Source organism: Hyla sarda, chromosome 3, assembly GCF_029499605.1.
Source record: "Hyla sarda isolate aHylSar1 chromosome 3, aHylSar1.hap1, whole genome shotgun sequence".
In the NCBI taxonomy this organism is placed as follows: Eukaryota; Metazoa; Chordata; class Amphibia; order Anura; family Hylidae; genus Hyla; species Hyla sarda.
This window is the reverse complement of record NC_079191.1, coordinates 116,199,757-116,212,687: the sequence shown is the minus strand read 5'-3', so window position 1 is coordinate 116,212,687 and position 12,931 is coordinate 116,199,757. Positions and strand designations below refer to the sequence as shown.

The window sequence follows — 12,931 nt, the reverse complement described above, 5'->3', positions numbered from 1 at the left end:
TCAGCCATTCAACATCCACACTTGTATCCCACCTCAGTGAGTATCTAAGAGGGCAGATCCTGTGGGGATGGTGTGTCGTCAACAGCCAAGAAGTGACCAAGAGGACCGCGATCCAGGAGCACCAGCATTGAGAAAGGTAAGATTATTCTTTTATTTTTTACCCCACCTTCAGTTACACTTTTTTTTTTCATTCACAGTGTTTATTGCTTTTCCCAGTTTACATTCCCATTTTATAGTCCCATATACAAATTATTTTGAAATGTAAAGAATATTTTCACCGTGAACATAAAATTGAATATGTATTAGTAAATATCTATTATTATTTACTAATAATGAGTAGAAATAAAGCATCTCAGTAATGCTATGAGGCTTGGGCTCAGAAGCCAGCAGAAGTGTAAATTCAGCTGTGCCTTAGAATTTTTTACACTGCAACATAACATCAATTGATCATTTGTATTTGTATTTTACCATGTTTATATAGATAATATCAAAATGTAAACTGTTAAAGAAATAAATCGCAGCAGAATAAGACAGCAATCCTGCACTCACCGCAACAGTATGAGTCGCACGGCTCTTCTGACGGGACCTCCAGCAGAGAGTCAGACTGCTCAAAGGCTACTGCCGGCTGTTTCACGCACAAAAGTAGGCTCTTCTTCAAGCCTATTACTTTTGTGCGTGAAACCATCGGCAGTCGCCTCTGAGCAGTCTGGGCTATGGGCAACCGCAACAGTACGAGTCGCTCGGCTCCTCTCACGGGACCTCCAGCAGACAGGTAGACTGCTCAGAGGCAACTGCCGGCGGTTTCACGCACAAAAGTATTGCGCTTCTTTGACATCCAGAGGAGACCGGAAGAAGCGCATTACTTTTGAGCGTGAAACCACTGGCAGTTGCCTCTGAGCAGTCTGCCTGTCTGCTGGAGGTCCCATGAGAGGAGCCGTGCAACTCGTACTGTTGCGGTGAGTGCAGGATTGCTGTCTTGTTCTTCTGCGATTTATTTCTGATTGTTCTCTATGCTTAATGTCCTAGCACCACAGTTAGACAAGTATTGCCCAAGTACCTGCACTGTGTATCCTTTATCCAGAAACATTTACTATCAGTTATCTATGCAATGGCAGTGCCGCTCTGATATCTATTGTTTGTAAACTATTAAACGATGACCCTTTATTACTGCCATAAAATCCCTTTAAGGGTCTATTCATGCATACAATATTGGGCGCAGATTTGATGCGCAGGATTTTCTGCTGCAGATTTCAATGTAAACTGAATGACTGAACACAGCTTGAAATCCTGCGCATTAAATCTGCACAGAAAACTGTACATGTGAATAGACCCTAAGAGGTGTAAACCTGACACAGTTTTTAATCAAATTAAATAATGGTTGCCCTTATTGAATGTTAAAAGTCCCATTGGGAAAATAAATGATATTCTTCTAAAAGAAGGTGAATAGATGCAGCGTTGGCGACATTAAATGAAAAATTCCTCGATGAGCTCCTTGCTATTACTATGGAGTCGCTGAGAAGGAAATATTTTGGTTTTAATGTCAGCTCCTTTGTTTTCTTTGACAGCCAGATGGCAACTAGAGTCTCCTTGCTTGCAGGGTAAATCTTGATTCGGTTTATATTGTGGAATATTTTGTAGATCCCTTGACATCCTGTAAATAGAATGCAGCTGGTGGGTCATATTTATAACCCTGTGGCCAGTATCTACATTGGTCTCTGTCTCGTCTGGGTGTAGATAGGGTCTTGGCATAAGTTTTGGTAGATTGTTATCAGTAATACTGCACACATTTTGTCTTTGTTCTGATGCATTCAAATTCTTTTTAAAAACCTGGTTTCCTGGGACAATCTTGTCCTCGGAGTGCATAGTTTGTGTTGGCTGTGTGAATGATGACTGAGCAGTGAAAGAACTTGACGGACACTCTGCATTCGATTTGTCAAATTTGCCATCATTTTGTGAAACTGTGGTGCCACCGCCAGTCACCTAAATACAAATAAAAAGTATGTTAGAAAAGAAGAAAACAAAATTGAAACTTTACTATAACATATATATCAATGCAAATCTTCCTTCAACATGACAGTAAATAATAGTTGTTTGTTGGAATTCAGTTTGGCAGAAAGTTCCTTCTTTTGTGTCAACCACTTATTGACTGGCAAGTAGTGCCCCCCTATTTAAGAAGAGGTAGAGAGAGATGGGAGGGTGATGTTGCGCAGATTTTTCGAGGAGAGGCCAACGTCACCTAAGTTGGCTTCTCCTAATGCTAATGGAAGTCTTCACATTGCAATGGATTATAAATCTATTACTATAAATATTAAGCACATAAGACGTCACCTGATCTAAACCATCAAAAGGTATACTGTAGGGTGGCCGTAGGCTTTAATAGACCAAATGTTCTCTACTTGTGACAACATTCTTCCACCTGGATATGTTTTGCTTGAAGAAGTATTATGGCTAATAAAAAATGATGTTCTATCATTTATAAGAAAAATAAATTCTACTTACCTACTCCTGGTCCCACATCTCTGGTTCTTCTTCTTCTAGTTCCCAACTTCTGGTCTCTTTAGCCTACTTCCAAACCAAGCACTCTGGGCAGGACTTGCCTGCTCAAACCATCACTGGTCATGCTCTGTTTGCTCATGTTGTAAGCAGGAAAAAGGTACGAAAGTCAGGGGAATGAAAGAAGAAAAACCACAGCTGTAGAGGAAGTAGTAGAGGACCAGGGGAAGGTAAGTATTGTTTTTTATTTATTTTCTTTGCAAGGTCCCAGCATCATATTCATTTAAAAATAAATAATATAACAACAGAATATCCCTTGAAGAGATAAAATAGCATTGTAGTCTATGCATTTCTATCTTTTAAATAAATGTATACCAGAATAAAGCAATCTAAATATAATAACATATCTGTTTTTTATAAAAGCCTATAGTCATAAAAGGCCAGGCCACAGTATACACTGATAAACCTTTTAAAGGTATTCTAAAATACATCTATGGCATACAGACAAAACCTCATGTGAGTTGAAGGTGTATTCCCAATTTGCAAAGGTATCCAATAACCCCAGGATAGGCACCAAGAAGTGTTCAGAAGCCAAAAAGAGACTGAATGGTCCATTAATTCAGGGAACACATTTTCTTTATTCTTGACTGTTTGGGTTCCCAGGGGTCAGACCTCTACTGATCAGTTTAATATCCGATATCTGGGTAGGATATAATTCCCACCTGGCATATTCCTTTATATATATATATATATATATATATATATATATATATATATACCATATTCTAATAAGCATGTCAGAGAATGCTCATTTATTAAACACTTCAATCGAGAAATGTGCTGAATATACACAATACATTGTAAAGGTTGGACAGTATAGTGCAATTGCAATACCCCATATATCAAACCATTTCAGGCCAACAGATAATGTAAACCATCAGCGTGTCCTGGCTAAATGTACATGGTCAACCTACTTTGATCTAGGTAAGGGTTTATTTCCCATGAACACACAAAAATTTTCATAATTTTATGCAGAATCACTCAAAAAGAAGTATGGCCATCGGTAAGATTGGTAGCAAACAAAAGCCCAGTATGAGCCAATAGATTTTATTGGTACCATATTAGAGATCTACATGATAAAAATCTGAAAGATAGCTTTGTGCATAAGGCTGTTTGTGTGCTAAGAATGTAACCAATCTATATAGAACATAGCACATCAATAAGATGTAGTACAAAACAATATCTTAATTATTTTATTAAAAAAATTCTGCATGTAACTTTAGTTTTTTGCTGATAAGGGATAAGATGTCTGATCATGGGGGTCCCACCACTGGGACCCCTCGCGATCTCCGTGCAGCACCCAGCATTCTTTACCGGGCACTAAGACGGAGAAACGGAGACGTGTTGTCACGCTACGCCACACCCCCTCCATTCATGACTATGCGAGGGGTGTGACGGCTTTCACGCCTCCTCCCATAGACATGAATAGAGGGGTCGTTGTGTGATGTCACGTCTCCTTCTCTGGAGCAGCGCCCGGCACAGAATGCTGGGTGCTGAATAGATTGTGGGGGTTTCCAGCAGCGGGACCCCCGTGATCAGACATCTTATGCCCAATGCTTTGGATAGGGGATAAGATGTCTAAGGCCAGAATACCCCTTTAAATTCTACAAATGCAGAAAAATAATTAATTACCAAAAGCAAGATTTTGTTTCCATCGTAGTCTTGAGTTTGCCATCGAGTGTCACTGATTGGCACACAAGGGTATGGCAGCAGGGGAACCAGTTGCCCTATTGCTTGAATGTTAAACTGCAGAGCACAGGCATGTTTTACTTGTGCGCACACACCAGGGGGCATCTGTTTTAAGGAGAACTGTATGGAAGTGTGCTTAGTAGAATGCAAGGTGAAGAAGCAGAATCCAATCTTTTGGCTGGTTGCCTCCATTCCCAGAATCATTTCATAAAGTCTTACTGCATCCTCATAGTTATCAAAATCACAATATAGGGTAATTCTCAAGATCTCTGCGCCATAGTGAACCTGTCTTATTCCCCACACAGGCATGTGCACATCTAGACAGTAAAAGTCATCCCTAGTCTGACATGATGATTGTGAAGATCCTTGGCCAAACCCCGTGTTGACATGATCCCATGGGGGTAGTTGGAAAAAGCTTTGCAGAAGAGATATCCTTTCTTCACCTAGGTCTTCTCGGAGAAAGAGTAATACAGAAATTCCTGGAAATTCAAATCTTCTCTTTTGATATTCATAGCATTGGATTGGGGCAGCTCGTTCGGACACCAGAAAGAGTTTAGAATCTAGACACAGTCCCTGAAGAATATGCTTTACTGCTTGCCGAAATACTGTAGAGTCACCTGGGTTGGCAAGAAGGTGAATAGTGACAGGCAGGCCCGTGTGCGTGCCATCCATTTAAATGCTGTGTTAAAAAAACAAAAAATATATATTAATTATATTATAATATCATGTTGCAGTTTTTTTCACCAAGCCACAGTACAATGTTTATTATTGTTCATATTTTGACTGTATAAAATTCATTCATAGACATGTCTAGGTACATTGGTATTATATTAGTTAAGAGAAGGAGAATTCCGGTCACATATTTAGATCGCACCGGGTCTGCTGCTTTCATTTCAAGATACAGCGGGGGAAGCAAAAGACAGCACACACCTCACTCCCTGATTGTTACTCAGACCCAACTCATTCCCATGCAGAGAGAAAGTTGGATGGAGCGCCAACTGGGTAGTGAAAGCGTGTTACCACACCCATCGTAGGGTTATAACTCGTGATTGCAGCAGTTTTCAAGACCCAGTGTGATCTAAATATGTCAAAAGTTTTTCCAAATGATAGTGTTGTTATAAAAGGGGTTGTGTATGTTACACTGTTTTACGATCTATTACAAGGAGTGTATTTAATGCCCAATGTTTACCATTTACATTCTTGTTAAAGATGGATTCAGTGGATATATGGCATTTGAATTCATAGTATAGAGTCACCTGATAATAAAGGGGTATTCTGGCTTTATACATCTTATCCCCTATCCTTTGGATAGGGGATAAGATGTATGATCGTATGTATGTATGTATGCCGTGGCAGAACCCCTGCGATCATACATCTTATCCCCTATCCAAAGGATCTTCCCTCCGTTGTGGTACATCAGTCTCAGCAATTGGCACGACAGGGGCTGCAACTTACCAAACTGTCTGCTATGATGCAACAGCTATTGGCCTTGCAGCAACAACAGCAGCAGGTACCGCAACCTGGCCCACTCCCGCCACCAGTTCCTGCAGTGTCTTCTGGCTCCCAGCTACGTCTGCCTTTACCTTATAAATATGATTGGAGCTCAAGTCTGAACAATTTCCGATGGAAAGTGCGAAGGTCACCTTTGTCATTAGTCTACTGTCCGGGAAAGCCCAGGCCTTGGCTACACCCCTTTGGGACCGTGGTGAACCGGTATCCTCCAAATTGTCGGCTTTCTTGGCAGAATTTCACAATGTCTTTGAGGAACCCGCACGTGCCTCTTCTGCTGAGACGGCTTTGCTAAACCTCTGTCAAGGGAATTATTCCATTGGTGACTACACGGTTCAATTCCGCACTCTAGCCTCAGAACTTGAATGGAATGATGAGGCCTTGTGTGCCACATTCAAAAAAGGAGTCAAGCAGGATTAAAGATGCCCTCGATGCATCCTCCATCTTCTTTGACTGAACTTATCCACTTGTCCACACGCATTGATGTGCGCTTTGCTGAGAGACAGGAGGAACTGCAATTAGAGAGGGAACCAACCCGTACACGGAGATATACTCACCTGGCACCTGTGTTTCAACGTCCACCTCCTCAGTTTATTTCTCCACTTGCTGAAGAGGCTATGCAAGTGGATGGTTCTCGTCTAAAACAACAGGAGAGGTCACGACGACACAGTGAGAATTTGTGCTTGTATTGTGCTAGCCCAGAGCACTTCCTCAAGGACTGCACAGTTCGCCCACAGCGTCCGGGAAACGCCCGCACCTAGGGTACCTGGGAGAGGCGTCCCTGGGTGTTAATACTACCTCTCCATGCTTAAAGGGGTAGTCCAGTGGGGAAAAACTTATCCCCTATCCTGAGGATAGGGGATAAGTTTGAGATCGCGGGGGGTCCAACCGCTGGGGCCCCCTGCGATCTCTCTGTACGGGGGCCAGGCTCTCCGGCCAGATAGCGGGTGTCGACCCCCGCACAAAGCGGCGGCCGACACGCCCCCTCAATACATCTCTATGGCAGAGCCGGAGATTGCCGAAGGCAGCGCTTCGGCTCTGCCATAGAGTTGTATTGAGGGGGCGTGTTGGCCGCCGCTTCGTGCGGAGGTCGACACGCCCCCTTCCCGCGGGCTGTCGGGGCTCCGTACAGGAGATCGCAGGGCGCCCCAGCGGTCGGACCCCACGCGATCTCAAACTTATCCCCTATCCTTAGGATAGGGGATAAGTTGTTCACCACTGGACTACACCTTTAAAGGGGTACTCCCGTGGAAAACGTTTTTTTTTAAATCAACTAGTGCCAGAAAGTTAAACAGATTTGTAAATCACTTCTATTAAAAAATCTTAATCTTTCCAGTACTTTTTAGGGGCTGAATACTAAAGAGAAATCCAAAAAAGAAATGCATTTCCTGTGATGTCCTGACCACAGGGCTCTCTGCTGACCTCTGCTGTCCATTTTAGGAACTGTCCAGAGAATCATATGTTTGCTATGGGGATTTTCTTCTTCTATGGACAGTTCCTAAAATGGACAGCAGAGATCAGCAGAGAGCACTGTGGTCAGGACATCACAGGAAATGCATTTCTTTTTGGATTTCTCTTTAGTACACAGCCCCTAAAAAGTACTGGAAGGATTAAGATTTTTTTTCATAGAAGTGATTTACAAATCTGTTTAACTTTCTGACACCAGTTGATTAAAAAAAAAAAGTTTTCCACGGGAGTACCCCTTTAACTATTTCTGTACAAGTCTTTGCTTCAGCCAAGTCTTCCTTCAGTGCTACAGCATTTTTGGATTCTGGATCAGCAGGTGATTTTATTGATGCTTCTTTGATCCACATGTATCATCTTCCTATCACTTGGCTTGCCAAGCCCTTGTTCATCTCCTCTGTTAATGGACAAAATCTGGACTGTATGGTTCACTTCCATACAGAATGTCTCATCATGCAAGTGGGTGAAATAAATAAAGAAAAGATTGAATTGTGCTCTGCCACACTGTACTTCAGAGATTCTCCGTAACTGAAATGGAGAACTGGAGAAATAATTTGCTGGGGACAATCCTGTCAAAATCTTTGCCTCCAACCAGTTCAGCCTAAAGTTGTTTCTCATCTTCCTCCTTTACCACGCCTGCTGCCACCTTACCAAGATTTCTCTGACGTATTCTGCAAGAAACAGGCTGAGTCTCTGCCTCCACATCATCCTTACGACTACCCTATTGATCTTCTGCCTGGTACCACTCCTCCTCGTGGAAGGATATAACCTCTATCGGCTCCTGAGACCAAAGCTATAGCTGAGTATATCCAGGAGAATCTCCAAAAGGGATTTATCTGTAAGTCCTCTTCTCCTGCTGGAGCTGGTTTCTTCTTTGTAGGGAAGAAGGATGGCTCACTCCGTCCATGCATTGACTACAGGGAACTTAACGAAACCACAGTCAAGAACCGTTACCCACTACTTCTTATCTCAGAACTTTTTGATCATCTACGTGGTGCCAAGGTCTTCTCCAAGTTGGACTTACGTGGTGCGTATAACCTCATTCATATCCGCAAGGGAGATGAATGGAAAACGGCCTTCAATACTGGTGACGGACATTATGAGTATCTCGTAATGCCTTTTGGTCTCTGCAATGCTCCAGCCGTTTTTCAAGAGTTTGTCAATGATATCTTCCGTGATCTTCTCTACACCTGTGTTGTCGTATACCTAGATGACATCCTGATCTTCTCTTCCAACTTAGAGGAACATCGTACTCATGTTTGTCTGGTTCTTCAGCGACTACGGAAGAATCATCTCTACGCCAAATTGGAGAAATGCCCGTTCGAGAAGTCTAGTCTTCCGTTTCTTGGCTACATTGTCTCTCATTGGGGCCTGCAGATGGATCCAGATAAATTGTCTGTAGTATTAGATTGGCCTCGTCCTTCGGGCCTACATGCTATTCAATGCTTTCTGGGATTCACTAACTATTATCGTCAATTTATCCCATATTTTTCGTCCTTGGTTGCTCCAATCGTGGCTCTCACTAAGAAGACTTCTAATCTTAAGTCATGGCCTCAAGAGGCTGAAGAGGCCTTCTCCCGTTTAAAGTCTGCATTTGCCTCTGCTCCTGTGTTTACAAGACCAGATCCGGAAAGGCCCTTTGCTATCGGAGGGGCTGGGATTTGCATTGCGGGACATGCCCGCATGTGAATCCCAGCCCTTCACTCACCTGGTGCTTCTACTACCCCCGCCTCTGCCTCTCTGCTCCGGCGCGCGTGTCTTTGTCCCCTAGGGTGTGCGCGCGCCGGAGCTTTAAGATTTAAAGGGCCAGTGCACCCATTAGTGAACACCTGTGGCTCATTGATAAATTCCTCCACCTCCCACATTTCTCTGCTAGATCTTTGTTGCCCTAGTGCCTGAGAGAAAGAGTTCCTGAGAGTTGCCTTGCTGTGTATCATACCCTTTGTTCTGTGACCTGACCTTGCTCCATTGCCGTCTGCCTACTGACTACTTGCTACGTTCCTGACGCTACTGTGCCGTCAGCCCTGACCTTCTGCTATCCTGACCACGAGTTGCCTTATTCCACCTTTGCCTCGAATCTCCTCAGCCGCCTGTGTGGTCGAGCCATGCCAGGGGTAGCAACCTGGGTGCCGCTTGCTACAGCAAGTCCATCCCGCTTTGCGGCGGGCTCTGGTGAAAACCAGCGGCACCTTAGACTCCCCTCCCTGGTACAGTCCGAGTCATCTAACACACAGGTCCAGCAGATCCACTATCATCAGTGTTTCAGTCTACTGAAACGTGAGAGTTACAGCCGGAATACCACTTTAAAATATATTAGAGAGCTAGTAGACACACATGTTCAGTCATTTTTCCCACAGCCAGGTCTCTCTCTGAGTGACCCTCTGTTGCCTGCAGGACAGCCAAAAGAATTAGCTTTTAGCTCTGTTCGTCATGGAAGGACCAGAGTCTCTGTAGAAGCATGACAGTATTGAAATGATCACACTACAAAATTTCCATTCGCTGAATTGCGCTCAGGAATTCCCCTGTGAGAATCTAAACATTATTGTGAATGAGCCTTCCGTGGACCCATTCACACTTGGGATGAGCAAATCGAATCTGACAAATCAGAATTTGTTGCGAATTTCAGTAAAAATTTGATTTGCAACGAATAAGAATATCAGTGTGATTCGATCATGCAGTTTGCAGACTTTGTTTAAAGATTTTTTATAATTTATGAAAAGTGACTTGTAAATTTTGAACAAAAAATTTTATTTAAATAAATAATTTTGATCCATAAAAGCCAGGTAAGAAGTCCAGAATGGAAGGTAACTCTTGTCACTACATATTCATGGCATGAAGGACATTTCAATAGAATCTTCATGTCATACTGAATAACAGTATTATTTCACAAACCCAGCACATGCCCTATGCGTGTTATAGCAAGGCAAAGTGTTCTACACGCCTATTGAGGCTCTCTGTAGCCCAGAAATAGCTGTTTTTAATAGCGATTCACCGCAAAAAAATTGGAATCAAACCAAATTTTTTCGGAAAATTCAGCAAATCGGTCGAATCACATTTTTCTAAAATTCACTCATCTCTAATTCACACTACGGAATTTCAGCGGTGGAGAGTTCCACTGCCAAAATTGATCAGCCAAAAGAATGAACAAGTTTATTGTTTTGGCAGAATTACATGCAGACGGCAATGTCGTCAATGGCAAAGGCACAGGTCCATGCCGTCCTATCACCTAAGGAATTTGGCAGAGGCAGCCACCAGACAAAATCTCCAAGCTGTATTCCTGATTGGAATTCCAGAGTGGAGATTCCAGGGTGTGAACATACCCTATATCTGACAATACATTCTGGAGGGCAAGTGCCCAGCCATGCGCTTCTCCTGGCTATATGTAGAGATTGGTGGGAATCTCAGCACAGAGACCCCAGCTGATCAAAATGTTTCCCATGTTTGCGTGACATGTAAAAAGTTTTTTTTAAATAACAGTAACACTTTATGAGATTAAATGTAGTTGCCGGATTATGCTTAGAAATCAGTCAGTTTTAGACTATGTAGACAGATTTGTGCTAAACTGGCACTGATTTTAGGGCAGAGAAGTAGGAGGGCTTGGCAGGATTCAAAACAGGTGGAGAACCTCAAGGCGGACACACCTTCATAGGGTCACGTCAGATGTCACAATCACAGTTTATATTCAGACACATATATATTCTAATTATGAGTGGAGAGTTAACTTTCCTGTTTAACAGCACAAGCTTTCTAAAGGGCAGGAAAGGTGTCACTTCCGTTCATTGTGTTCTGACTCATTTCAAGCAGCTATAAACTGCTGAAATTCAGTGTTCTTACACAGTGCTAAAGTAATACTTGAGGCCACTTAAAGCTCCTGAGCCCCATAGCCAAAAATTGTAACAAGGCTTTATATGTGGCAGAGGGGCTTTTGGACTGTGGGTTCAACTGATTTCTCAGCCTGGCCTATAGCTTTACCCCTATACAGCAATACCCCTAAACAGCAATATATTTAGACTATATATATATATATATATATACATATATATATATATATATTTTACATATGTATAGTAGGGAACAGCTCACATGGTGGGGTTGGCAATGACAGTATTCACACAGGCAGCAAGTTTCAAACGTCCAAGAGGATGTTTATTTAAATGATTTTAGGCACAAAGCACAGTGCAAACAAGACAACAAAAACCTAAGCCTGTCTGGTGCAGTGCCGTAGAATGAAATTTGCCATGGAATGAAATGCTCCGCCTCCATCACATCCTATTGGCTCACACTTGTCACGTGACATATTTAACCGTCACGCATCGACGCGCACGGCAGTCTCAGTTTGGCTATCACAGGGAGAGGATCTCCTCTCCCTGTGATAGCTGAAGCTGCACGGAGCTCTCATGGCCTCTGTGGCCCGACTTTTACTGTTTTATTGTCACCCGCCAGCGTGCTCGATCGCCAGCGCTATCGGGATGCCCGACTTTTACTGTTTTATTGTCACCCGCCAGCGCGCTCGATCGCCAGCACTATGCCTATGCCTATGCCCAATAGCGCTGTCAACCGCTTGCCTCCCCGCCCACTGCTCTACTCCCCGTCCCCTGCTAACTCTCAGGGAACGGGGAACAGAAAGTAGCTGCTAAAGTAGTACTGCGCACGCGCAGCACTACGCAAATAGCGTAGGTAGGTAGGTAGATTAGTGTAGGAGGTTGTAATTTAGCATAGTTTAGGCACCACAACTCCCAGCATGGGAGTTTTAGTTTAGGACAACAACTCCCAGCATGCCCAGACAGCTAAAGGCTTCCCAGGCATGCTGGGAGTTGTAGTTTAGCGTAGATTAGACAGCGAAGGGACTACAACTCCCAGCATGCCCAGACAGCTTAAGGCTGTCCAGGCATGCTGGGAGTGTTAGTTTAGCTTAGATTAGACTGCAAAAGGACTACAACTCCCAGCATGCCCGCACAGCTAAAGGCTGCCCAGGCATGCTGAGAGTTGTAGTTTAGCTTAGATTAGACAGCGAAGGGACCACAACTCCCAGCATGCCCACACAGCTGAAGGCTGCCCGGGCATGCTGGGAGTTGTAGTTTAGCTGATGGGACCACAACTCCCAGCATGCCCAGACAGCTGAAGGCTGCCCGAGAATGCTGAGAGTTGTAGTGCAGTGAAGGGACCACAACTCCTAGCATGCCCAGACAGCTCCAAAGCTGCCCGGGCATGCTGGGAGTTGTAGTGCAGTGAAGTCACCACAACTCTCAGCATGCCCAGACAGCTAAAGGCTGCCCAGGCATGCTTGGAGTTGTAGTTTTACACAGGTATAAAGTAGTTAGCGTAGTTAGCGTAGCGTTAGCTCAATTTTAGCGTAGCTTTAGTTTAGTGTTAGCGCAGTTTTACAGTTTTTAGCATAGCATAGTGTTAGCGCAATTGTAGCGTATTTAGCATAGCGTAGTGTTAGCGCAGTTGTAGCGTAGCTTAGTGCTAGCGTACTTTTAGCGTATTTAGCGTTGTGTAGTGTTAGCGCAGTTTTAGTGTATTTAGCGTAGCTTAGTGTTAGCGCAGTTTTAGTGTATTTAGCGCAGTGTAGTGATAGCGCAGTTTTAGTGTAGAGTAGCTTAGTGTTAGCGCAGTTTTAGTGTATTTAGCGTAGAGTAGTATAGTGTTAGCGCAGTTTTAGCAGATTTAGCGTAGCTTAGTTTTAGCGCAGATTTAATGTATTTAGTGTAGT

General features: G+C 43.5%; 1 protein-coding gene across 3 annotated transcripts in view; it reads right to left on the bottom strand.

Moving 5' to 3' along the window:
- Nucleotides 1-986: 986 nt before the first annotated feature.
- Nucleotides 987-12,931, bottom strand: part of FAM124B (family with sequence similarity 124 member B) — a 30,622-nt gene continuing 18,677 nt past the window's right edge. For all 3 annotated transcript variants that reach the window (XM_056564894.1, XM_056564893.1, XM_056564895.1), the window contains 2 exons: nt 4,186-4,921; nt 987-1,980 (listed from right to left, as the gene is read on the bottom strand). In XM_056564894.1, the coding sequence (XP_056420869.1) occupies nt 1,465-1,980; nt 4,186-4,914 (1,245 nt within the window). In that variant the 5' untranslated portion in view covers nt 4,915-4,921 and the 3' untranslated portion in view covers nt 987-1,464. The remainder of the gene's footprint in view (nt 1,981-4,185; nt 4,922-12,931) is intronic.